The sequence below is a fragment of the Lachnellula hyalina genome, assembly GCF_007821495.1.
Source record: "Lachnellula hyalina strain CBS 185.66 chromosome Unknown contig00043, whole genome shotgun sequence".
NCBI classification, from domain to species: Eukaryota; Fungi; Ascomycota; class Leotiomycetes; order Helotiales; family Lachnaceae; genus Lachnellula; species Lachnellula hyalina.
This window is the reverse complement of record NW_022157157.1, coordinates 10,163-36,467: the sequence shown is the minus strand read 5'-3', so window position 1 is coordinate 36,467 and position 26,305 is coordinate 10,163. Positions and strand designations below refer to the sequence as shown.

Below are 26,305 nucleotides of genomic sequence, written 5' to 3'. Positions count from 1 at the left end.
TAATTGGCTTGAAAATGCTGATTTCCTACTTATACATTTTGCCACCCCTGGAGGCCCAGCTGTTTTCCACTCCATACGCCGAATACCCAAATTCTTATAGCTTAAATCACAGTCCAGCCAGCACGCTCTGAATGCCCACACTGCTAGCATCATCTCTCTTCACCACAAACGCTCTAAAGTCCGACTTTTGCAGCTTCTTGCCCGCGCCACCCGGCTGGAAGTTCCTTGACCTCTCGCGGAGAGCTTCAGGTCCAATGATGAACAAATTGCCAATTTCACCAAGTACCTCCACACTTGCCTCAGCTTCTTTCGTCAATGGCCAGTCCTTTAGTGTTGAGACGTATTTGGAGAGATCTTTCGTAACCATCAATCCACCAGTAGCGTTGACCTGGAATTTCTTGAAATGCTCGAATAAGAGATCTCGTATCCTGAATGAAAGCTCGCCGCTGAATGTTTCCAAATTCTGACCATCGATTGCTTGAGCAGCGAGTCCTGCTGTTTTGTTGAGGAATGTGCAGATTGTGAGGCAGGTCGTTGTCTGCATTGATTCAAGATATGAGCCATCTAGCAGATCACTGTCTTTTGGACGGAAGTCGACCTTCTTTTGGGTAGCCAATAATTTAGTAACCCAGTTGACGATGACTGTAATAGTGCTTCGAATAATGTCGTTCGTTTTCGCTTCGATCCTTTGCACTCCTGATTTGGTTTGCGACTCCATGTTGCGCCGCACGGTGGTATTTGATTCCGCAAGCTTGATGAGAACGGTATTGATAAAACGTGACATGATATTCGTAATCGTGATGGCGGGTTGTAGTGAAGGGAGATATTGCAGATTTGGTTCCGTCTTTATTGTCTCTTGAGATAGCGCAAGGTCTGCCGCTGCATCCAAAGCAGTCTCGACGTATACCTGTCCCATGCTCGTCAAAAGGAGATTGAGAAGAGCTGAGACGTCCTTTGGAGTATCGCTGCCACTGCCTAGCTCAAGTGCTCGTCGCACACCTTCGGCCAACCACTTGAGCATCCGCTTAGCATTTGGAATACTGAGAATACCGTCCTCGTCTGTGACCTCAATCTCATTCTTCGCATTATCGTCTTGGTCTCTGAGACCGGCAACTCGTAACATCATGGCTTTCTGTGTTGGCGTAAGTTCCGAGGAATCTAAACGATTGATGTATGCATCCTTTGCTGACGACAGTAGCTGGGTACCTTGTTGTGTGAGTGATGCCATAAACCCAGTTGGAACCTTCTTCCGCCGCGAATGGTAAATCGTGAATTTGAAAAGCAATGAAGAGTATAATTCTTCCAAGCTCTTCCTTTCTCTTTCTATGTACGCATTCCCAACTAGGTACGGAACAAACAGCTCGTCTAACTGTTGATCTAAACTCAAGGCGGTCTGAGCCGAGCAAGCTTCTGGATGCTCTGTCAAGCCATGAGCTTTCAAATCTTCAACCAGGTTGTTGATATAGCTCCTGGCGGCGTGCATTGACCGCAGGAAAGCTAGCGATGATATGGTATCGGCTTTTTCCAATACTAGTTCCAACCGCTGTTGTATAGACTGCTGAAAAATTCTCTGGATGAACTTGATCAAAACAAGCTCATAGTAGGGGAATGCCCGCCTAATAATGAACGATTCATCTTGCATGACCACTCGGATTTCATCTACTAGCGATTGGAGACTGGGTTCAACCCCAGGGGGATCCGAATCCGGGTCTGCCAATCGTTCCCACGTTTCGTTGTCGGTCGTTACCTCCTCAGTAATCAACTGGTTTCGATCAATGAAAAACTGATGTTGGTTGACGAACAACGCAACAACACTCGAACCCCCATTGAAATCATGCAGGACCTTGGCGCATTCCAGCATATCATCGAAGTTCTGCCTTCGATAGCTTTCATCAAATTGCTTCAACAAGTCCTTCTCCAGAGTTTCCGAGAACTTTTCTATGAGCTCCCTCGTATTGTGCCCTCTATACCCAATAACCCCATTTGTGACACCATTCGTCTTCTTCAAGCCATTCGTCTTCTTCAAGCCATTCGCCTGGGCCCATGAATTCGGGTCCAGTCTCTGGCTCATCTTCATAAGTTGCCTAGCAATGATAGCACATCGTACTTTGTTATCCCCACTTCCCTGTCGCCGTATCATCTCCTCCAGCGACGTAAGCTCGCCAGCCTCACTGACTTCGGACCAGCATTGTATTAGGAAGTTGGCGTCCTGCGCTCGTCTTCGTTGCTTGTCTAACTCCTCCAGTCTTTCTCCGATCTGGACAGCAACTAGCCCTCCGGCGTCTGGCCGGCCATGTCGGTCGCTTCCGTTCGCTCCATTCGGTTGGTTGATTTGAAGGTCAAGATCTTGGAAGGAGTCTATTGTCTCGTCCAGCTTCCTCCCTAATGTATCGAGTGTTTGGTCATGCTGGATCTCAGCGCGCCGTACGGATGTCAGGAGGTCTGTTTCTTTCTCCCCCAATTCCTCGGAAAGTGATCCCAGCTGTGACAAAGCATCTGTCTGATGTTAACTGAAATAGAAAGACATGAAGAGGTGGGGCGCATACTTTCAAAGGTTCTGATAAGAGGTTTGGGATCGAAAGCTTGCTGCGCCGGCCCAGAACGTCGATTTGCTGGTACAGCACTTTCAGAAAGGTCTTCGATAAAGTCCCTAACTATGAAGTCCTTATTCGAGAAGTTCTCGAGCGTGAAGCTTGGTCCCTTGGGAAATAACGTCCTGGCGCTGCCTCCAGCTCCGCTGTTCAAGGAAGACATTGATGACTCGAGAGACCTGGCAAAGCCGCCGTGCTACATCGAGACCTGCGATGATCCGTAGTATTTTATTATTCAGAATCGAATAATTGCTTTACCATGCGCATATTTACTATATTCATGTGTGACGTTGTGAAGTTTGGTGGAACTTCCCATGTGCAGACAAGTCGCTTGAAACGAAATGCAGGTGCTCAGCCGCGGACGCTTCGTGGCCCTCGTTGATTCAGCCTTCCGACAATTTCTCGATATTTGACACCACCAAGAACGTCACACCACCCACACAAGTCTTCGCCCTCCAATTCGAGAACCATAGCTGCTTTGGTGGGAGCGCATCCATATAATGTCCGTCGCAAGTCGAGAAAGGGATATTTACAGGCGTGATGCAAAAGTCGACCACAATCTGCTAACCCCAGCTGAACGAGAACGACTTCTTGAGGTACGCAAGCCCTTCACCACTTCTATACAAATCCTGACAAAAGAAACCACAGCCATATCTACCGACCCCACCTACTAGATCTGCTTCTAAACGCGGCAGAAAAGATGGAATCCCGAGTATCCGTATAGACCAACCCAAAAGTTCGAGACTCGGTGTCCGAAAGTTCCTCAAAACCCAATTACATGTCCTCCTTTACGTTATTGTGCATGCGGTTTTCTCAGTTTATATACGGTTTCGACAGGCCTATCATGCGGTAAAGGATAGGATATTCGCTATTCTGTATTATCACCACAGGACGCCGGAGCTTATACAGAAGGATGTCAAAGGCCTGAGCAGGTTACCACAGCATTTGAGTGTAATATTGAAGCTTGAAGATGGGGGAAGGGGAGGCGCTGGGCTAGAGGCGCTGGTGGATGAAGTTGCGGAGATTGCGGCTTGGTGTGCTTGTGTGGGCATTCCTATGCTGTCGGTATACGAGCAATCTGGTATGTTATATTCAGGCTCTATATCAAGGATTCGTGCTAACTTTGGGAAGGAATACTCAAAGGATACCTTCCAGCAACACATAGGGCCATAGCACGAAAACTCTCTTCATACTTCGGACCCCAACACCCAGCATTATCATTGCGAGCTCCTCACGTACCGTCTATGGAATCTCCCTCGAGCCCTCCTACGAGCGATGCCCCCGGAGCCTCGTCCAAAACCCTATCTATCCTCCTTCTTTCCTCAGAGGATGGCCGAGACTCATTGGTTGATTTGACCAAAACCCTCGCTGAAATGTCACAAAGGTCCAAGCTCTCCTCCAAAGACATCAGCCCCGACCTAATCGACGCTGAACTCTCGGAAAGCGTAATGGGCGAGCCCGAACTTCTAATACTTTTCAGCCCATCCGTCGAGCTCTCAGGCTATCCGCCCTGGCAAGTCCGACTCACAGAAATCTATCACGTGCAAGATAACCAAGGAGTTGGGTATCAGGTGTTCTTGCGGGCGTTGTACAATTTTGCGAATGCACAGATGCGGTATGGGAGGTAATTCCCCAAGGAAACGTGTATATATTATTACAAGAGGTCATGATTTCCACAACCTCATCTCGCGACGAGTTTCGTCCCATTTATAAACCGGCCCAGAGCCTACGTTGTAATTGTAGTAATTCTCTGTTCCGCCCTTGATCATTGCGCGCCTAAAGGTAATGTTGATTCTTCCTCCGTCTTCCGCGTTCTTGCCTGTTCGTTTAGGGATTGAATGAAGCCAATTGGCTTGAGTTCGTCCTCTCATCAAAATCATGTCTCCGCTTGCAAGAGGTAGCTTGATTGGTTTTGTCTCTGGTGGTGGTACGTTGTCATTTGGTGCAACTGGTTTGTGCTTCATGAGAAAGTCTCTCTTTGCACCGAGCGAGAATGAGGCGATGGCAGGTAGGCTTCCAAGAAATCTCTCATCGTCACTGTGGTACGAGATGCTGTCCGACCCGGAGGCATAGTAATTAACCAAACAAAAATTGAATTTGCATCCTGTGGCCGCTTCTGTAGATATCCGCAGGTCGTCGAGACATTTTGGTATTGGCCGAGGTGGATACTTGGAGTAGTTCTTGTCCTTTTCTACTTTCCTCTTTGTGCTGGCATCGACTACTTCTCCAGTTTCATTAAATTGGGAGGTGTCATCAATGCCAAAGACCGTGGTGTATCTGGTTGGAGCTTAGTATCATTCGATTGTGGACTCACGTATGCATACCTCGGTGTTCGAATATCAGTCTCAATACCACCACGTTTGATTTTGTACTCGACTCTATAGAAGAACAATTCTTTTCGGAGGAATTGGAAGACCTCGCGTTCTAGATATTTTGGAATATATGGTTCGAAATAAAGCAGGTCAAGATCCGCTTGATCATTGATGACTCGACCGATTGTCGAAGGGAGAGACTTCAGTTCTGTTTCGATAGACTTTAGGAAACATTGTATAGGATGAGGATATGTTGGATGATGAGAGGACTCGACTTTCTGCAGGATAATCAGCGTGTATAGACTTTACTGTAAAGAGATGTTGACGCTCACTTCATCCTTGTCTATTGTTGAATTACCACCAATGTCGAGGTTATTAGTGTCAGATACACGTGCCTTCTTGGGAGGAGGTTTGAAAAACGCGTCCAGAGTTCTCTTTTTTGTAGACTCTGCCATTGTTAATTTGTTGTTCGAGAAAAGGACCTACGGCAACTAATGACTTCACCATCGCAGCCTCGTCCTCGTTGGTGGGCCCTAATCCTAATCAGGAAAAGCCTGGCGATCTAGCGTGCTTTTAATCTCAGCCTTGTCTTCAAAATCGCCGAATGAAATTAGTGACTCGACCAAATAGAAGTATTCATTAAAAGACAACAATATGCAGCAATGGAGGTAAGACTTGCAATATCCATGGAATAACTATCAATAACAGCTTTGCAGGATACAACTTTATTAGCTAAATCCGACGCCATGTCCCTCTTTCGACCTCCAATCGTTCGGTCTGCCACCGCAGCCCTCGACCGTTCTCTCTTCTCAAAGACCTTTCCTATTGCTGCCGCAAGAGTGTTAAGTCCTAAAAACATACCGCGAATTCAAGTCCAGCTTAACAAAAGCCATGAAGTCCTCAATCTGGAAAGACGAAAGCCTGTGGAAATAGATCCAGATCCAGCGCTGGCGTCAAAGGGTGGGAAATGCTTGCTGTTGAACCCCGACGTCAAGCCATATGACTCGAATACGTGGAGCAAGGTCTTACGAGAGGCGTCGGAAAATGATGAAATTAAAGTTATACCTTACGATCTAGTGCTGGATTATAATTATTGGCAATACCGTACGTACGTCCAGAATCTCCTATTTCAAGGACGCTGTTCTGACAGAAGTAGTGGATATAATGACTTCATTATTACCGGAAGATGCACAGGCAGAAATCCCCACTGGATTTACAATGGTTGGGCATGTCGGTACGTAACCACACCAAGACCAAGTTGACTGGTAATCCCAAGATTAACTTCCTCCAGCACATTTAAATCTCAGAGACGAATATCTCCCTTATAAGAAGATTATTGCGGAGGTTATCGTAGATAAAAACCCAACTATTCGAACAGTCATTAACAAGACTAATAATGTGGGCACTGAATCCGAGTTCAGGACCTTTGCATACGAAGTCCTATTCGGCCTAGATGACATGAACGTCGAAGTGGGCGAGGGAGAATGTGTCTTTAAATTCGACTACTCCAAGGTATACTGGAATAGCCGTCTTCAGACAGAGCATAAGCGAATTGTGGATATGTTCACTCCGGGCGAAGTCGTTTGTGATGTTATGGCTGGCATTGGTCCTTTTGCTCTACCAGCCGGAAAGAAAGAAGTCTTCGTTTTGGCTAATGATTTGAACCCGGAATCTTACAAATACTTGAAGGAGGGTATCGTTCGAAATAAGGTCAGTTCATGTCCATTAAGACCTTGTCAGAATTGCCTCTGACCAGGCACTATATCTGATATATTCCTTCCTCATTTCCCCTAATACAATTCTCACATATACACCCCCAGCTAACACCCGCGCTCACTCACAGGTCTCCGAAATCGTCCAACCCTTCAACGAAGACGGCCACACATTCATCCAGCACGCAGCCGATCACCTCTTAAACCTAACCGCCACCTCCCAAAACACCATAACCCGTCCCCTCCGCGCACCCAAGCGCTCCCGCAGGCACCCCCCTCCTACCACCCCCGCTCCCACCACCAAAACCCTCACCATCCCCACCACAATCTCTCACTTCGTAATGAACCTCCCCGCCATCGCTATCTCCTTCCTCCCCTCCTTCAATGGCCTTTACAATAGCCACGACTCCCTTTTTTACCCCCACACCGCGACCAAACTGCCCATGATCCACGTACACTGCTTCTCGACGAAAAGCGACGACAACGTGCGCGAGACGGCGGAGATTTGCGAACGCGTGAGCGAGGCGTTGGGGTTCGAGATTAGGCCGGGCGAGCAGGAGATGAGCGTGCATGAGGTGCGGGATGTGGCACCGAAGAAGAGGATGTTTTGTGCTAGTTTCCGGTTGCCGGCTGAGGTGGCGTTCAGGGAGAGGAAGGCGGTTGGGGAAAAAGATGGATGGGGTACGTGGATGAAGAAGCAGCTGGGGATGGAGAGTGAGGAGTGAAGAGTGGGGATAATAGTGGATTTGTCTGTAGTGAGCGGCCCTTTCGAGGGAGAGACATACCATGCACTAGCATACTTCCCCGGACGACCAAAGCATTGAATTGCCTTGCATACATTGTTGGGAGAGTCAGGACGAGACCACAGGAAAGCTTTACACAGTGAGATACTCGTGGACTTCAAATATAGGTGAGACTTTGGATTGGAAAGAACCCCAACGATCCTTGGACCATGTGGGAGAATGTAAATTCGTTCTAGTCTTGTACTGTTACTTGATTACTTCCCAAAAATTTAGATGCAAGTTTCACAAACAGGAAGTCAAAGCGTGATGATTCGAACCAATATCCATTACAGCGATTTCTATCGCATGCATCACATGTATTCGAAAGCAAGCAGAAACCCAGGTCATAAGCTCATAAACCAAACGCCCTATGAAGATACCCCGGCGCCCCACGAGTTCCGTGTACGTCAAACGCCGCCAAATTATACACCAACTCATAACCGTCCACTCATTCCTGCAGCACTTCTTCTTCCACTTCAACCTCGCAGCCTTGACTAAAGAAGATCCTAGCCGGCTGCTCATAGTCATTTTCGATGGTGTAAAAGTTTCCTACTTGAGATTAGCCTTGTAGAATCCAAGCAGACACTATACAACATACCTCTCGGGACCTGAAACATGCCTCCCTTTCCAATCCTAAAAACGTTTTCCTCATTAACCGTGACCTGCACGCGTCCATAATGCACAAAGAACACCATCTGCATCTTCCTCGAACACTTAGACTTCTTCTTGTCGCCTGGCCTAAAATCAAGTATTCCAGAGCCAAAGAAAGGTAGCGTGAGTGTTTTGGCAAATTTGAAAGACCCGTCTTTTACGACTTGGGTAATGATTGCAGCTGAAGACAAAGCAATCTCTTGTTCTTGGTCTTCGGTATCCTGACCTGTTGGATCTTCCGGGTCCCATGCCCTAACGACGCCTTCAATGCGACCAGGTGCCGCCTCCCAAGGCTCAACTTCCTCCTCCTTTTCTGGCTCTGGCTCTGCACGCTTCTTGCTTTTAGATGGCTTCGCCTTGCTCTTCGGCCGGTGAGGCTTTCGTTCATCAACCTCGTCTGTGCGGAGTACTTCCTTGATTCTAGGTAGCAAGAATTTACCATAACTGTCTTCGATTTCGTCTTGAGACTCCGTGGCATATTCGACTCTCTCGTTCCTCCAGAACGCGAGAGGCTTTATGGAATTTCGGCCAGAGCGAGTCATGTTGAATCCGGTGCTTAGAGCTGGAGTTTCCCGGCGTAGTATGATGAGTCCGCGGTTGTTTCTAGGCAAGGGAGGACCGCGCTTGACTGCGGGGGAGTCTTCTGATATAGTGGCTAATGCTGATTTCGGGGCCTTGGCCTTTGTTTTTGAGGCATTCGAAGCTTCACCACTCTGCCGAGACTTTCCAGCTGCCTTCTTAGATGGCTTTTCCGGGGCAGGTCCCGCAGCTTGAGCAGTCTTTTTCGTTCTACCCTTAGTTTTGGGAGCTTCTGGGGCTTTGTCGAGAGAACGTCGGGCTCTTTTGGCTGGCCGTTCCGGTTCTTGCTCTTCTTGGGCTTCCTCTGGCTCTTCTTCCTCTTCTTCAACAGGGGCCGGATTGGCCTTTTTTGGTCGTGCGCCTCGACTCTTCTTCGCAGGGTTTACTGGCTCGTCAAGAATTGGTGATTTCCGCTTTCCTTTTTTTACTGGCTGAATATCGGATATCTCAGACTCGTCATCCTCGTCTGGCTCTGCATCTCGTGGTTCGGGTTCCGCATCATCCTCAGCTTCAACCATTTGAAAGTCGTCCTCACCATCATTGTTGACCAATTGAAATGAATCTTCGCCGTTATCTGCAGTGCCATAGTCTACAGCCGTATCGAGTTCTTCTACGCTATCGTCCGAAGAGCGCGGTTGCTTGAGGCTTTGGAGATGATTGCCGTTGGTTAGTTTGCCCACAAGAGGGAGGGCTGAGGCTGCTCGTTTCTTTGTCGCGCTAGCAGTTTCCACGGAGTTCTCATCAGTGGCATTTGAGAAATCCAGCTTTCGCCGCACAGATGCAGATACTGAGGCCGACCTTGGTGCGACGATGGTGCCTCGTGTTGGTGATGAAACAGGGGCGATGGATGGGTTTCTTCGGGCAGGAGATTGTAGAAATGTCTTGATTGGTGATTTGGATCGCGGTGGCGGGAGTCGAATACTTGCTCGCTTTTCGAGGACTTCATCAGGTTCTGGTATCGTACCTATGAAAGCAGTTAGCAAGTTCTATTTACTGCTGCAGGTTCGCGAACATACTCTCGCCAACGTCCATATCCTCCTCGCTTGAGATAGTCCTATTGGCGTTCTTCTGTACACCGTTCATTTTGTTTGGTCTGCCATTGGAAGGTTTTGCGGGCGAAGAGAATAGGTCATCTATAGGCTCGAATCCATTCTCGTCTCGAATTCCTTTATCGGGCAGCGTAAGACCAGTCTTTCTACAGAGATGTTAAAAAAGTCCCCATATCACGAGAGATCTACCCACCTTCCTCGCTTTCCTAAGTCGAATAGGAATTGATTCTCCGTTGGTTTGCGCTTTGGCAGCGCAGCAGTTCCATTTGGCGCCATCCTCAACGCGCGCGTCGATGGAAAGCGCGTTTCTCAGAGCGAAAGAGAGCGGCGGTTATCGTGTTCAATATTTGGATACTGAGATTATCGTGGGAAGTGGAAAACGCGTGGGAGTCGGCCGGACGAGAGATGTTAAGAAGTTGATAAATCAATAGGTAAGTTGATGAGGGGTGCCGCTAGGAGGTCAGAACAAAACAGTCGCTCGCGTTCATTGCCGGGGCCGGGCCGTTTGACGCCTGTATGCATGCCTGATACCTTAGGCAGATATTAGTCCCGTGACTCCATGGTAATTTATTTCAAACCTCTTCTCTTCCATCTAGGCTACTTCCATCCAACTTGGTCTCTCCCCTAAATTACACTTTAGCGTAACAGTTACATCCTGCCACGTAACTTCAACCAATAGTTCTTTTGGTCTCGTCTTCTCTTGTAAAATATAACATCCTCACCGTTTCCTCAATTGAGCTCAAGCTTGTTATTTATCCAATCGCTCCAACATGAGCTACCAAAGTACGAATCTAATACCACACGCATTGCATGTTAAAGCTCCGCTCTTGTCTTTGATAACGGCTAGGCAGGCCGGTGTATCATATACTAGATGATAGCTTCTGCATCTGAGGACAATCTCCACAGGATCGAACATGTCTATCAACAGGACTTAGAGGGCTCTACAAGGAATGATTCTAACATCTGGATTACACTTCGCTGGTAAGGTCTCCAGAAGTTATTTTGAAGGCGAAATATGCATAAGTCTCATGTAGGCAGGTTCGATCATTTCCTTCTTGCCTCAATTCACTAATACCTTGTGCTTCTTTTGCTGTTATTCATTCAATGCCGCCTGCACATTCTTTCCTGCCCTCTTGCGCGCTGTTCCTAAAACAAAGGTATTTCTTTGGAGCATTTCAGGTCAAGTCAGCGCATTCCCACATCTCTACCGCCGCTTTGATTTTTTTCAATTATCTTCTAGAGCCACAGCAAGACCCGGCACAAGACGAAACCATGAACGGGAATTGGAGGCAAGGCTTCATGGGCATGAATATGATGGAAAGGATATATGGCTTCGGTATGAATTTCTTCCAAAAAGAACTGCTTGGAATAATTCTGACAGCTCTAAGGTCAACGAATGAAGCGGTTAGGCGAGGGCTTCTTGATATACGCGTTGGCTGTGCCAGTCATCCTCTTCTACGGTCAGCTACAACCTGAAGCTACTTGGAGAACAGCTATTAATACTGAATCAGTTTTGGTCTATGCAGGATGCGTGTCTGCATCTCCAGGGCTTCCAGGCTTGTATCTAGTCTCCATTTCGAACACGAATGCTACAACAGGACCTACAGCAGACCTCACGGTTCATGTTGGATATTTCGGTCGGTACCGTGCAAATTCACCTCCTAAAACATCAAGCTCTGACACCAATAGAACATAGGCATGTGTGCTTACTACTCCAACACCATGGTAACCTGCTCTCCATCAAACGGTCGAAGCGGGGACACAATCACAAACTGGTTGATCCACACCGACGACCTGAATGCAATCTATTTTTTCGACTTTGCCACAATTATCCAGAGCAAGATATTCTTCTACCTCATCGCCTTCGCTGGACCCTTCTTCGCCGTTTCACTAGGCGTATTCGCCATATGTATTCTCGAGCTTAACAATAGTGATCCTACCAATCCGGATCCCGTACCCGCCCAGAACCGAAAATTGATTGCAATAATGGCTGGAGGTTCAATGTGGACCAGTGTAGCACTCAACATGGCTTCTGCTATATCAATAACTCAAGTGGCCAATGGGCTCCAATATTTTTCTGGTGAGCACGATGGAGGTATCGACATTCGTAGCGGGACGAGCTTAACCGCTTTGCAGTGGCTCATTGTTGTTGTTTTCTCTTTTGCTATTGGACTTGTAGTTTCTACCGTCTGTCGAACTGCGTATGAGGTCCCAGTATTCATTGACAGAGGGAATCCAGGCCCTATGGTACTCCCTATACAGCAACCTATGATGGATGGAGGATACGGAGCGGGCTATGGAGGATATGGGGGTCAGGGGGGTCAGGGGGGTTATGGAGGGTATGGAGGAAACGGGATGTTTGGTGGCTTCAATCCCTGGAATGGGTTCAACAACTGGAGGCAGAATAATTGGTGATGATCGTTTACAAAGCTTGTATCCCACTGGAAAGTAACTTTTGGAAGATATACTCCACCAAGAATTTGAGGCGGAATTTCAATCCACGTAAGCAGCTAAATATCGATTAGAATTCGGAGGTGTTTGTTCGAGCCTATCACACATGTCGCCTCTTCCCGATCCCGCAAAACTATCTCATATCCTTTTCCAGAGCGGTAATTGACTTGAAAGCCTGTCTGTACTATCAAGGCAACGCGAATATCGACAACACAAGCTAAACTTGTACTGTCTAGCTCTCCGTGCAATACAATTAACATCTTCAAATGTCTAAAGTCATCGGCCGCTGGCCAGTTGCCTACTCCAGGGTTTTTGAAAGCTCGTTCAGCCCTCGGCCCTTATTCCAAAAGAAATTCGACGCTAATGACGGGTATTGAAGATGGGAATGTATATGATAGGTGTACAAGCTGGTATACATACGAAAATGAATGCTGGCAGCCACTGGGACAGAAACCATACAGCTCCTGCCCCAGAGCCTCTCCACACCATCTCGCCATTCTCCTTTCCCACATCTTCCACAAGAGATTCGGCGAGCTCCACGGCGTTAAGATCCTCCCGAACTGAGTTTACTCGATGGGGGATGGGAGATGGGAGATGGGAGATGACCTCCTTGAATGCCATGTACCGAGAATTGGTTGGCAGGTCACGGGAGCCCACATTATGCATACGGCCGAAGGATGTTTCGACGACTGCTAGCATGAATATCAAGACGCTGCTACGTAATGGGGTCAGTTCAAGGAGCATTGTCTACGAAATTCTGGTCAAAGCCGCCTTGTAGAAGGGATATGCGCCTAAGTCTCACTAAAACATGTTAGCAAAATTTAACATCAACAGGTAGGACCTTTACGTTGTTAAGCTAGAGATGAGAGCTCCGTCGGTACCTTGGACATGTTCCGGGCTGTTGCAAAGACATGGTGGCCTCGTTAGGCAGGCGCCTGCGCAAGAGGTTATCTAATGCCACCACTGGAGCAACCAGTAATAAGAACGGTTCGCAATCCTTCAGCCATCATAAGTTCCAGCGGATAACGCGCATGATTTATATCATATTACCCGACTATCTAGAACATTTGTGTACCGGTAAGTCTGGAATACCCGTGGTGCTCCACTCTGCATGACACAAGGCTATGCTAGGTCAACCCCAAGGCTCTGGTGGTACCTACAGCACAGCCCCTTTTTGGACCTTAAGCGAATTCATTGCCACGCTTGAGAATGATATCCAAGCCTTATTACAACGCCGTAACCATCGTTTCAGTACAAATGCTATCACTTATATTACGAAATAACTCAAGGGCCGAATTCCTTTCTAAATCACCTACTCGGCATAATCGCGACATGGCGCACCAACATACCCAACTTGTTCTCGACGACGACATACTTCATCTAGTCGCCACTGAACTACAAGCTCAATCTCCCTCATCAATATTTGAATTAGCTCGAGTCTCTAGAGCTTGTAATAGAGCCGCAAATACACTTATTTATCATACCATTGGATTTAAAGACTGTCAGCATCTGGAGCAACTCTTAAGTCGACTGCTCGACAAGGATCATGAAATCCATCAATATGTGCGGGCCATTACGGTCTCAGACTTCGGTTTGGAGTCTGTGAAGTTTGATGAGTCGCAGTTGCTAGAGGTCATCAAAAATGTCAAGCGACTCAGTACAGTCAAGTAAGTTGATCCTCCAATTCGTGCTTGGAACTTAATAAACGATTATATCCCGAGAAAGACTGATGGTTTGTAGCTGGATAGCTGTGAATTATAACTTCATTCCGGAAAACCTACTACTCAAACTGTATCTAAATTGTCCCAACATCAGACTTGAAGTAGACAATGTGGTACGCAGAATGCCGTATCGCCCAATGGGACACGAACCGGTTGTGGTTGCCAACCAACTTCGCCCCTCTCCGATTCTGCATTCTCTGAAATACCAGCTGCGCTGGATCTACTCAAAGGATCATCCGGGCATGGCCTTTAGAGACACAATTTCATCTGAAATACCGAGCCTGCACGCCGTAGTTTCTAATAGCCCAAACCTGAGGATTCTTGATCTGAGCATCAACCAAGCAGGTTCAGAAAAGAGGGCCTCTGAAGGGGGTGGATTTGGGCCATTATTAGAAGCAGATATCCCCTCGCCTCTTGTTTCAGGCTACCAATTCCCACAACTCGAGAGCCTCACGATACCAGTTCGGTGGCCATGGACGACAATTGCCCCTGAAGCAATACCACTACTAACGTGCTCTCTTCTTAATCTTGCCGCTAAATGGAACCATATCCGACAACTTAAGCTGACAGGCTTGGACCCAAACTTTTCCTCTCGGCATTTACGAGGAAGTGTTCCGAATCTGAAGCGATTGGATATCGCCCTCCAGCATTCCGAGGTTGCAGTTGCAGACTTCATATCATCTATCAATCGACTTGAAGAACTTCGAATCACGAACTACAAAACAGAGATCCATCTTGAAATTCTCTGCGCAGCTATAATTAAGCATCGAGCTTCGCTTAAGACGCTAATGTTCCACACTCCTATGGATTCGCAGTTCCGAACCCAGACTCCATATTGGCGACCAGATCAGCTAGAACAGCTTTGCAACCTCAAGCTCTTACATCTAGAGCTAGATCTGAGATGGGAGGATGCAACATGGGTGAGACTCAACTGTGACTAGCTCACACCCAGATTGAAATTTTGACTAACTCTCACGCTAGAATGACCAGAGGCTCAGCGTTCAGCCCGTCACTGACCAACTCCAAGCCATAACTTTTCATCCTTCATCAGGCGCTCTCTTTACAAGCTTCTCCCAAATTAAGAAGCTAAAGGTCTGGATTGAGCTACCACTTACTGCCAGTACCTTCTCAGAGGAGTACAGATATGATGGTTTGCATGGAAGTGTCCTGCCACCACCTCTCTTAGAGGAAACAGGCAAGATTGCCGCCACTAGCCTGTTTCGACAGATATATTCCCAGAATCTACAGGCACAGCTGGAACATCTGGAATTGTGTTTTACGACATTTTATATTGGAGATAGGATGCAAGCTCAGCAGGTTGGATGGCCAATTGTTGTCAAGAGATTAGTCCAAAAGGAATGCAGTGGGGCTGAGTTGCACTTGGATGTGACTTCACAAAAGCACTGGGTTTAAAGAATGATGCTTAAGGTCTTTCAAGAGGAAATGAATGGATCAATTTGTCTTGCTAGACAGTAATAGCTCAAGATATTTGAACAAAGTCATGTAAGTTTTACCACCTCTTCCTGTTTCCCTTCAAGAAAGATACCAAGCGCTCTCTCTAAAACTACCACGAAGCTGCGTCTGGTGTCTTTTTCTCCCTCGTTTTCTAGAAATGTCCGGAGTGCTTCGCTGTCGACAGGAAGCCCGATCTTGCAATGCTTCTTCTGTCTTCCCATCCACAAACCAACCGATGTCTTCCCATCCTTGACACCCCTGTACTCTCCGCAGGAAAATATCGACTGCCGTATCACCAATACCCTTGATCTTCTTCTTCAAAACACGTCTAATTTGTTCTTGCATTGTCTCTCCTCTGACAACATCTAGCAACCCCCATCAGCGTCTTCATCTCATCCCTCATCTTTTACAACTTGAGCCATTCCTCCCATTTCCGAGGCAGCTTCTGTCGATGCTGTGTCTGCGCCTGTTCCATGGCTTCCACGCGTTCGGTCTTCCCTTCTTCATTCTCTTTTCCCGCTTCCAGAACCGTTCCGGCGTTGGTCCAATTCCATGGCTCGTTCAGCACGGTTTTGATGGTACGAAGACCTAAATTTTGACTAATTAGTCTGCTCAGGATGGCGCGCATCAGGTGTTGAAATGGAGTAAGGTCAGCGGAGAGATAATTCTTCACGCTTGAATCAGATGAGTCCTGCTCTTCCTTCTGGCAAAGCGAAAGCGCTTTGGGAGATAGCAGGTGGCGAAGAAAGGAGTTCTCATGTGATGAGTTTTCAGTTTTCAGTGCTTTGCTCGAAGGCTCCACGTCCCCAGTACTGAGTGGGGACTTTCGCTTTGCTTCAGATTTGTGATCTAATTCTTCCTTGTCACTAGTCTTATGACGCTGTTGTGTGTCTTCTTTTTTGCAGTCTCGATCCTCTTCTTTAGCCGTCCGAGACTTCTGTTGAGACTTTTTGGGTGGCATATTTAGGTTCTGACTGCCGTATAGCTGATTCCGGGCAATTGCGAGTGCAGAACTAAGGAGCTGTTGAATATCCCACTGGATAAAAATAGTTCAAGTTCTAATATCTTTCAAACCTTACTTAAACTGGTTCTACAATGTCTTTATATAATTCTCAGTAGGATAGCTGCTCGCTCGACTACTACACGTTATAGACTTTGGTAGAGCAATTATCACGTGCTGGATGACATCGTTACATCCTTTGGGAATCAGCTCTAGTAATCCCATGAGACTATAATATGTATTGCTCGGTATATTCAGGCTATTGTTCTTAAGTTTCATTCTGCAGCTCCGAGCGACATAACAGCGTCCAAGCCATATCTTTCACGTGTCCTATCTTGAGTATTGCTCCTATATTAGATTCTATCACCTAGAAGGATGGTTCCTTTGTTTAAGATTCACATACTTTTCAATAAGATTCATTTGTAATTGTTATTTTAAGAAATCTTCAAGTGACAATTTGGACGACTGCTTCCTAAAAGCACCATGGACTTTGTTACAGTAATATATATCTCGGATCCACAGTCTATATAACTGTTCTCAAAAAGTCTAGCGTAACTTGTCTGAACTTTTCTGTCTCATCAGATGCTGGATTATGTCCGGAGTGCTCGAAAATCTCCAACCTTGATCCTGGAATGCCGTTTGCTATTTCTTGGCTGAACTCAACTGGAGTGATACGGTCATGACGCCCAACAACAACGAGAGTAGGAGTCTAAGGTTTGAGTTAGATTTAATCTGATGCTAAAGCGGAGAGTTTGTGGATTTTTCTACCTTGATATCCTTGAGTTTCTGGCGAACATCAAAGCATGGCACATTTATACTGAAAGCCGCATTCTGTGTAGCTGAGTTATAAGCCGCACGCTCGTCCATTCCTTCAAATCCCTTCAGCTCGTCATTATCTTTGACTGGTCCTTTGAGGGAAGGATCTTCTGGTGGTGCATAAATTGGTAGAATTTCCGGAATCGCTTCCTCGAAATCTTTGTCGTCTCGAAGATTGCCCGACCAAACCCTAACTTGACGTGCAACATCGACGTGGAGCCGGTCATCGGTCAAGATGTTCCCTAGAGCCGTCATCTGGCCCAGTATTCCATTTGCCCAAGTATCTCTGAGCATTAAGCCGAGGAGTTTATCCGCATGCAAAACAGCGTAGTCTAGCGAAATAAACCCTCCATAGCTCCAGCCAGCAAGGACGAATTTTTCTGCGCCTGCCCATTTCCTAAATTTCTCAGATCAGCTCGACAATTCAGTAGAGGTAGTTTATTTACCTCAGGATTTCAATATCTTTGATCCAGCGATCATGACTGTATGGCCCAGTCATATCAGAACCACCACTCCCCCGAGCATCGAATACCAGAACTCGAAAGATGTCGGAGAGAAATGTGAAAGTAGCTTCCGGTTCTACAGAAGTGGATAACCCTGGTGCACCGTGAAGGGCGATGAGGAGAGGTTTGGTACTTTTCGAGTTCTCGCCAATAGCCTTCACACGTAAATTGACTCCGTCATCCATCTGGACTGTCGAAGTCGTAGGTTTGATTTCCACCATATTGTGATCCCGATTCTTAACTAATTTGAGCAAAAGATATAAGAGAATGCAAAGTGGAGAGAACTTTTGCGGAATGAAGACCACTTCTGAAGAAGAAAAAAACCAGACAGCTGGGGGAGAAATATATAGTATACTCTTCAGCTATTTTGAGATTTCGAACCTTGATGTCTGACCAACTGTCTATACATTTTCAATCACGCATGCTTACCCCGCCTCGTCCAATCAAATTGACTTGCGACGATCAATTTCAATTTGTGACCTCAATCTATGGATCTATTTTGATCAGTTTAAAAATCAGTTGATTTTTGATTTCCAATCCATTATAAATGAGCTCCAGTTCAAAATGTCTCGTTCCCAAGGAAGAACACCAGACTGTTGTGTAGTCAGGTTTCTCGCAAACCTAGCTAATTGCGGTTAGTGTGACACAAGCGAGATTTATGGGGGGCTGAAAGCCAGTGACTGACTGATACCTACCTAGGGATGTATGGCTGGAAGGATGCAAAGGGGAGGATGCAAAGGGCTGTTGGTGCCTCGCGAAGCTAGCCTTCTGGACTTTGTTCTCTGGGTCCTCTGTCGTTACCACTGACTATATGCATGCCAGGAGTCCTTGGCTATGCGGGTTGATTTGAAACAGGAAGTTATCTTCCATGATGTTTTACGGCCGAAAAATACTATAGAGGTATAAGAATGGGCTTTGAATGCACCTTGAATTCTTCTGGAACATCAAGCGTGTTGCTTGTATTATACTCTTTTGGAACTCTTCAACCTCTGATCTGCCAGGTCCAATAAATTCTCATACAAACGCATATTTGTTTCGTCTTTACGGGTAGAGGTCATTCGCAATACAGACAAGCATGATGCTGACTATACTATAGGTAACTGAGAAATTAGGTTCATCTTTGAACGATAAAATGACTGCATCAGTTATCACAGCCGACCTCCTGATTCCCGGCCGCGGACAACCCCTCAATAATGGGGCGATTGTTTATGAAAATCGCCGCATAACATGGGTTGGAGCAAAATCAGACATTCCTGAGGCATACAAATCCCTCAATGCCACGCATGTTCCGATCCTGATGCCGGGTCTGTGGGATTGCCACGTCCATTTTCTCGGCAGTCGTTCTTACATCACTGAGGTTCTATATCGAGAATCAAAAGTTTTAGCAGGTGCTCGAGCAGCTCGCGATGTTGCAGAAGTACTGAATGCTGGATTCACAAGTGTTAGAGAAGTTGGAGGCTACGGGATATATCTCACTAAGGCAATCGAAGAAGGCTATCTTGTTGGTAAGCAGCTTTTCGGGGTATTTTATGCTCATAATGCTCGATAATAGTGTTTCACTGACTCCAACAACTTATAGGTCCGACAATTTATGGAGCAGGAAGTGTTCTCAGCCAAACTGGTGGCCACGGAGATGGCCATGCCGTCCCACTCGCAGAGTACCAAGATGCTTGTGCAAATGGACTGTTCTTCGAACTTTGTGATGGTGTGGACGGATGTATTAAGGCTGTCCGAATGCAGCTCCGCCAGGGAGCCAAGGTGATCAAAATATGTGCCAGTGGCGGAGTGTCCAGCGAGATTGACCATCCAAAACACCAGCAATTCACTGACGCCGAGCTAAAGGCGATGGTCGAAGAAGCTCATCGATCGGAAAGAATCGTTGCTGCCCACTGCCATGGTAAAGCCGGCATCATGGCAGCATTACGCGCGGGGTGTTCAACAATCGAACATGGAACATATCTAGATGCCGAAGCAATCGAGGTAATGATTAAGCAAAACGCAATTCTGGTTCCAACGAGAACGATCCAACAGAGTGGTCTGAAAATGAAAGATTCATGGACGGAAAGTGGTTACAAGAAGCTTCAAGCTGTGGCAAAGGAACACAAAGAAGCATATAAGCTGGCTGTCAAATCAGGTGTCAAGATTGCTCTTGGAACTGATATTGGATTCAGTGTTAGTGGTACGCCGCTCAGTCATGGGAGTAATGGCAGCGAGTTAGTGTATGCTGTCGAGGCTGGACTTTCACCTCTTCAGGCAATAGAGGCGGCCACTGCCAATGCTCCCGAGACATTAGGCCTTCAAGCGCCTCTGTCAGGTCAGCTTAAAGAGAGATATGATGCGGATTTTATTGCTCTATCTGAAAATCCACTGGAGGACATTCAGATTATGGCAGATGCGAAAAATGTTACTCACGTGTGGAAGGGGGGAAAGCTTTTCAAAGCTCCCACTAGAGATATTTTCTTGCCTTCTCATCTAGCTCTCAAATATTAGGTGCTAGCAAATTCCATTTAATCTACCACAAATGTGAGTTTATCAATAGAACCTATTACTCGTTGCTACTCGTAGTTTCATAAGATAATAGGATATCATCAGTCAAACCCTGTCAATTTCGCTCTTAAAATCTACGTGATAGACTTTCTAGTGTCCCCTGGGGGGGGGGGGGGATATTTCTACCAAGTTAAGTATTCTTCTGTTCTTAATTGTTTGTCACCAAATCCCATCAATATCCAGGTTGAAATTAGAACGTGACTTGCAAATGGAACCATCAAAATGGACTAGAATGACGTTAGCACTTCAAAGTAGTGTTCTAGATATTATAGTACTAATAATTCCGTTTTTTTGAAGCCACTCCCAGATCACTATTTCCATACTCTGTGATTCTGGTAGCATAAGGCACGTGCTTTTCTCTATTTATAAGCAAGATGACCACATGAAAATCATGATTTCTTACGCTCAAGACACCCTAGAAATATATTAAAAATACTTGAACTATATTACTCATCAACCTCAGTCAGTATTAATGGCTCGAACTGCTGGCCGAAGTAGGGGGTGTGGCATCTGCCGAAAACGCCGTATTAAAGTAGGTAGTTCCTGGGATCGGCTAACGTTCCACTTGTACTATCTTATTGTAATACTTACATTGCCTTACTATAGTGCGATGAAGCTCTTCCGGAATGTACGCAATGTATGAAAAATGGAAAGAAATGTCCAGGTCCAATAACAGACACATTTTATATTATTACCACAAATGCACGCACGTTTCCGTCGAGCAGCCCGCCTACTTCATCGCAACTAAGCTGGAATAGCACAATAGATCCGTCTAGCTATTCTACTTCTGATCCTGATATTTCCAATGAAGCACCGCGGACAGAAATACAGCATGCTGCAACAGATAGTCCAGTACCTTCAGACTTGAATAGCTTAGCTCTGACTAAAGTACGAAATGATGTCTTCATCCCCACCATCCCATCATACTACCAACCCTCCCGCGCCGAAGCATTCGAGCAGCTGTTCTTCTCCCATTTCTTCACCGCCTACGGCCACGGAATCGAAATGATAGGCGCCTGTTCATGGCTAGCCAAACTACCATCATTAATACTCACCTCACATTCAAGCCCAACAATGCGCTACGCTATTCGTGCAACAAGCATGGCATTCTACGGGCGTCTCAATGCCTCAATATCGATTCAAACCGAAGCGCGGAGAACCTACACCAAGGCATTAGAAACTCGACGGAAGGACATATGTCGCAACACAGATGCGAGTCGAACGCCGGAGGAAGCTCTGTGTTCCACAGTGTTAATGTGTTACTTTGAGCTTGTGGTGAAGACGACGCCGTTGGCATGGATGCAGCATCTCGATGCTGCTGCTGCGATGTTGGAGGCAATAGGTCCTGAAGCATGTCAAAAGGGGCTTATGCATCAACTGTTTCGCACCGTGAGGCTTGGAATAGTAAGTTTTTGTTTGAAGGGCAAGTTTGAGATCAAGACACTAAAAGCTCATCGCAGGGATTCTCGTCCGTCATGCTCCAAAAACCACACATCTTTGCTCGGGATGATTGGAAAACGATCCCCTTTCCAAACCCAAAAATGCAACTCGACAATCTAGTCGATGTTGTGCTTTTGATTCCAGAGTATATCTCACGTACACAGAGTATGATGTATATGCTTTCCACTTTCGACTCACAAGAATCTCTCCAAAATCTCTGGGACGGCCTCTCCGTTTTGATCTTAGATCTGGATACACAGATTCAAAACTATGCAGAGCCTCGACTTCCACTGCAAGCTGACGTACTGTTGCCACGCTACGACCCCTCGAATTCTTTTGCCGGATGTCTAGCAGCCATTCGGCACGCCACATACCTGATCTGTTTTTCCCTCCTGGACGCAGGAAATATTGGGAATCAAGACCAAGCGTTTCATCACTCCGAAGCAGTCTTGCATGCCGTGGGTCATGTAGATGCCTGTTCAGAATCCTCTGCTAGCAGTCTGTTTTTGACAACAGTCTTTGCACTAAATGTGGTCTCCGTATGGAGTCCTTCGCCGCTTCATCAAGAATATGCGACGACGAAATTGGAAGGGAAGTTTAATTAAAGCAGGAAAAGTAAGGGCAAAGATAGAATGGCCATGACTTTTGGGCTTTTTAGATTCAGGCATTCAGCAAGATGTATGTGGAAGGGCTTTAAGACTTCGAGGGATGAAAGCAGGGCTATTTTATCAACAAGTTAGAAGCTACAGTCTCTCATGGAAATACCACAAGAGCGAGGTTGAGACCAACAAACTGGAGATGCCAGGGAAATGTTAAGATGCCGTTAAAGCGATTGAGAATCAAACCACGGCCTCATATGTACAATACTTCCAGTTGATTCCAGCCTTTAATCCAATCCACCTCCTAATGTAACATCAGCAACAATGACATAGCAACAATGACATAACTTGACAGCAAATAGCTGCCTGACAGCAAGATAATTTTCTACTCCGCGTTCGACATACACCAATTATAATAAGTTTATAGCTCAAGGGAAATCCTAAGCTAGAACTCCACTTCTCGTAGTACATTGTCACTCGATGTCAAGTCCATGCACGCACGATACAACTATATTAATCCACAACGCAAGTGTCTAAGGTAAGCAGTAGGCCAGTGAACAGTCAGATATGCAAATTTCGAGCAGTCTTGAACATTGATGGTTTAGCGCTCCAACCAATTACTGGGTCCAATGTCTCCTAGTAGTATGTGAAATTAGGCATGATCGTCTCCTCGAGAACTTGACTGAAATTCTAGCCTATCTGAAAAGTGAGTTGGTGTGGAAATTCTACTAGAACATAATTTGCAAGCCTAATTAGAGGTATTTGATACACATCAAGAAGTCACCAAGTTACCAGCAACGAGTGTTTATACCAACCCAGATATTTTAAGAGATTTCAGAGATGAGCCTCTTACGTTTACCAGCTTTCCAAATGCCAAACAGCATATATAGCCGCTCTCGCCTCGGCATAATAGCCTAAATATGTACACAGGGAATGTGGTAGCGAAGCGAAGTAGTCAACATAAAAGGAATGTGACATGACAGCAACACGCTAAATGACAGCAGGAATATCATTGACAACAACCTCCACGTGCCATTCCCTTCTTGCACCTCCCGTTTTTAGGCCCTTACAGAGCATAACTGACTCAACTCTACTTTACTCCCACCACGAAACTCACTTTAGAGTAAAACAGGCATGAGCACTTAGTAAGAGTACTTCAAGGGTCTCAACAGATCCGTCTGGTGGAGAGGCAGTATAGTGGAGATGACCTGGAACGAGAAATATATACCCCCATCCCCTTCCTTCCCCCCGTTCATGATCACATATTTCAAGTGAGCCACACATGCCTCTTACAAGCGTAGATCAAACAACGATTAAGCACTAACGTACTTATATGAAAAAGCAAGAAACACGTCTCGTCAAGTTTCAACGGAGAAATGCATGCTTTCACAAAGTAAAAAAGAACCCACGTCAAGTCCTCAACCATACCTATAAAACTCACAACCATCTCCTCAAACGAACCCCCACCCCCCATCAACCAATCCCCCAAAGGACTCAAATACCCCATCTCCATGAACCAGACCAAACGCAGCAGTAAAGCCAAACGCCAACCCACACCTAGCCATGCATTTACTTCCTTTCCATTCCTTTTAATTCAGTACCCCCCTCAGCGTGACACTCCATGCAACAGAAAGAAAGAAAGAATCCAGAATCTATTTATTACTTGAATGAACATATATATTAAAGTTGAATGAATATATGACAGCGCGCAAAACATTTCCTAACAGCAATATATATATATGATTAGACCAATCGATCCATCACCCATCCATTAATCCACCAATCGGGATTCAGAAACTCTCTTCCCCCAATACGCCAACGCCAACGTGCATCTACCTACTATGCGATAAGAATCAGTAATTAACAGTGCTTATATTTACCTCTCACCTCCCTTCGCGACACGACATGAAAGTATGAGAGTTGAAGGCGTATTGTATGCTAGCAAATCATCCAGTGAGTGTTTAATGATGGTATATATAGAGAAAGCAAGAGGGGTGTATAGATTGCTGTGTATAGATATTCGAGGCGGGGGGGAGGGGGGTTATTCGACCGTAAATCACACCCACACAAGAACAACCCTGTAAATATAGTTGGTATCAAGTCTCAAAATCTCATTCAAATATAATAGGTGCCATACAACATCAAAGCCCTATCCCAACATATGATACAACATCTCCATCTCCCACAAAAACGCAAAGAAAAGGCCATCATCATAAGAGTTCCTTCCCTAACCCCTACTACCTAAACGCAAAACTCGCTTCAATGATTCTGTTTTTTTTGACCATCCGGTGAGGGACCTGTACCAAATTTCTAATCCCTTGCCCATCCATCCATCCATCCATCCCATTCCATTCCGTCAGAAAAATAAAGAAAATGAAATGTATTGTAGCGATGCGCCTTCCAGCTCTTTCTCGCGAAAGGCCAAGAATACATAGAGGCGAAGTGAAGACGGCTGACAAAAGTGGGGATATTCTAGTCTAGCGAGCGACAGACAAGTTGCGAAAAGCCAATGAAGATTGTAAAACGAGCGTCCTGTGTAACCACTAAACCCCATCCATATGCAAAAAGATCCCATATCCATATGCCCATATCCACAAGTCCCCTCAACAAGCCACAGAAATAACTCCAGCCGAGCCCGAGCTCCCCCGTATTGGTATCTTCCCTCGTGCTAGACCAGATGAGAAAAGAAATATGTTGCCGTATGCGAAAAACCCACTGCCCCGGTCGCTGTGAAAATGAAGCAAGAAAAGCAGGAAATCCAATTTGTTGCGCATTGGAGAAGCAAACGCTGTCGTGACATCGTAACTAAACACATACAAAGGAGATTTTTGGTGTTGGGCGGTAGCGTCAACCATCATCTTCTGCATCCTCATCATCTTCGTCTTCATCCTCAGCGCTACTTCGACCGACGGGTGGCCCGTTGCTTTGTTTAAGCTTTTTGCTGGGCGTCGTGTTGTCTGAATCGGCTTTTCGCTTATTTCCTGATCCACTCCCGCTATTCAATATGCCTTTTGCGGGGGTATCCAATGACACTTTGTCCATCTCATCTCCTCCATCGCCCTTGGTCCTCTCAATCTCTGCAACTTCGTCCGCAGTCAAGAATCTTCCACCGGGTCCTCTCGGTCGCCTCATCGCATGATTATGCCTGCTCTCGTGAAGATATGGTTTCCTCCCTTTGGAAGTCAACCGCAGAGCCTCTTCTAATCTTTGTCGCGCAACGCGGCGCTTTAGGATGCGGTGAAATTGCTTGGCATTCACATACAAGGGAGATTCTTCAACTGCGCCAGAGACAAGTTCGGGTGACTGAGGATGTTGTTGGTTATTGACCATTGGGGGCACTGAGGGTCGAGGCGCGCCGTGGTTCATGATAGGCTGTGAATTTGGAACCGCCGGACTGCCCACCTGGTTGCTCATTCTCCGGCCTTGGTTGACTTGCGCATGGTTCATTTGATTGTTGATTTGTTGTGGCGATCGCGGTCCTCGTTCGCGCTTGATCCCGGATCCCATCTTGGGGGACCCTTGGGGTATGCTGCCATCCGGCATCGAGTATGAGTAGCCTTGACCGGAAGCAGCAGCAGTCGCTGCCATTGCGGCCGCTTGTGGGGTGATTCCAGGCATGCCATAGTGCATACCAGGTTGCGCGTAGGCGGGTTGATAGTTCATTTGCGGGTGAATACCATGCCCTTGGTTCTGCCCCGGCTGCTGGGGTTGGGAGGAGAGTATTGGTGACGTTTGATTATGTACAGCATGTTGTGGGTGTAATGGTTGTTGAGAAGGAGATGTGATGGTAGTTCCTGCTGGGTGTTGCCCAGAATTTGGGTACCCGGCTTGAATGTGTCCACCATTATGTCCGTGCTGGGCTTGCGCCGGTTGCTGGTATTGCGCGTACTCCATCATTTGTATGGCCTTCTTTGGATTCGAGTGGTGAAAGAGTCTGTTGCGCGAAAATTGGAGCGGCGCACAATGTACGACGCGTGTGGATGTATGCTTGAGGTTTGGAGTTTCTTTGGAGCTGAAAGTGGGTATATCTCAAGGATGTAAATCAATATGTTGGTAAAGAATTCGATCTTTTCGAGGATTGGAAGAGTCTTCCAGTG

General features: G+C 46.4%; 8 protein-coding genes across 8 annotated transcripts; 3 read left to right on the top strand and 5 right to left on the bottom strand.

The window, feature by feature from the left end:
• Window positions 1-106: 106 nt before the first annotated feature.
• Window positions 107-2,754, bottom strand: sec10 (Exocyst complex component; the record flags this gene model as incomplete). Its single annotated transcript, XM_031149282.1, has 2 exons — window positions 107-2,496; window positions 2,547-2,754. The coding sequence occupies 2 exons, from the start codon at window positions 2,752-2,754 to the stop codon at window positions 107-109; spliced, it is 2,598 nt and encodes an 865-aa protein (XP_031006498.1).
• A 337-nt stretch (window positions 2,755-3,091) lies between these two features.
• On the top strand, window positions 3,092-4,219 carry NUS1 (Dehydrodolichyl diphosphate synthase complex subunit; the record flags this gene model as incomplete). The annotated part of the gene is made up of 3 exons (XM_031149281.1): window positions 3,092-3,187; window positions 3,240-3,672; window positions 3,723-4,219. 3 exons carry the CDS (start codon window positions 3,092-3,094, stop codon window positions 4,217-4,219), a joined length of 1,026 nt encoding a protein of 341 aa, XP_031006532.1.
• A 36-nt stretch (window positions 4,220-4,255) lies between these two features.
• On the bottom strand, window positions 4,256-5,358 carry Alkbh3 (Alpha-ketoglutarate-dependent dioxygenase alkB-like protein; the record flags this gene model as incomplete). Its single annotated transcript, XM_031149280.1, has 3 exons — window positions 4,256-4,868; window positions 4,916-5,181; window positions 5,236-5,358. 3 exons carry the CDS (start codon window positions 5,356-5,358, stop codon window positions 4,256-4,258), a joined length of 1,002 nt encoding a protein of 333 aa, XP_031006531.1.
• A 291-nt stretch (window positions 5,359-5,649) lies between these two features.
• trm5 (tRNA (guanine(37)-N1)-methyltransferase) lies at window positions 5,650-7,340 on the top strand (the record flags this gene model as incomplete). The annotated part of the gene is given in 4 exon segments (XM_031149279.1): window positions 5,650-6,011; window positions 6,022-6,137; window positions 6,195-6,613; window positions 6,747-7,340. The coding sequence occupies 4 exon segments, from the start codon at window positions 5,650-5,652 to the stop codon at window positions 7,338-7,340; spliced, it is 1,491 nt and encodes a 496-aa protein (XP_031006530.1).
• Window positions 7,341-7,845: 505 nt separating this feature from the next.
• On the bottom strand, window positions 7,846-9,952 carry cnp3 (Inner kinetochore subunit; the record flags this gene model as incomplete). Its single annotated transcript, XM_031149278.1, has 4 exons — window positions 7,846-7,946; window positions 7,996-9,591; window positions 9,644-9,822; window positions 9,870-9,952. The coding sequence occupies 4 exons, from the start codon at window positions 9,950-9,952 to the stop codon at window positions 7,846-7,848; spliced, it is 1,959 nt and encodes a 652-aa protein (XP_031006529.1).
• A 6,874-nt stretch (window positions 9,953-16,826) lies between these two features.
• Window positions 16,827-17,843, bottom strand: pip_0 (Proline iminopeptidase; the record flags this gene model as incomplete). The annotated part of the gene is made up of 3 exons (XM_031149277.1): window positions 16,827-17,012; window positions 17,072-17,516; window positions 17,566-17,843. The coding sequence occupies 3 exons, from the start codon at window positions 17,841-17,843 to the stop codon at window positions 16,827-16,829; spliced, it is 909 nt and encodes a 302-aa protein (XP_031006528.1).
• An 875-nt stretch (window positions 17,844-18,718) lies between these two features.
• Window positions 18,719-20,112, top strand: YJL213W_2 (Uncharacterized protein; the record flags this gene model as incomplete). Its single annotated transcript, XM_031149276.1, has 2 exons — window positions 18,719-19,127; window positions 19,202-20,112. Coding segments are annotated over 2 exons (1,320 nt in total), but the record flags the coding sequence as incomplete, so codon positions are not given.
• A 4,943-nt stretch (window positions 20,113-25,055) lies between these two features.
• HAP2 (Transcriptional activator) lies at window positions 25,056-26,102 on the bottom strand (the record flags this gene model as incomplete). Its single annotated transcript, XM_031149275.1, has 1 exon — window positions 25,056-26,102. The coding sequence occupies one exon, from the start codon at window positions 26,100-26,102 to the stop codon at window positions 25,056-25,058; it is 1,047 nt and encodes a 348-aa protein (XP_031006526.1).
• Window positions 26,103-26,305: the final 203 nt, after the last annotated feature.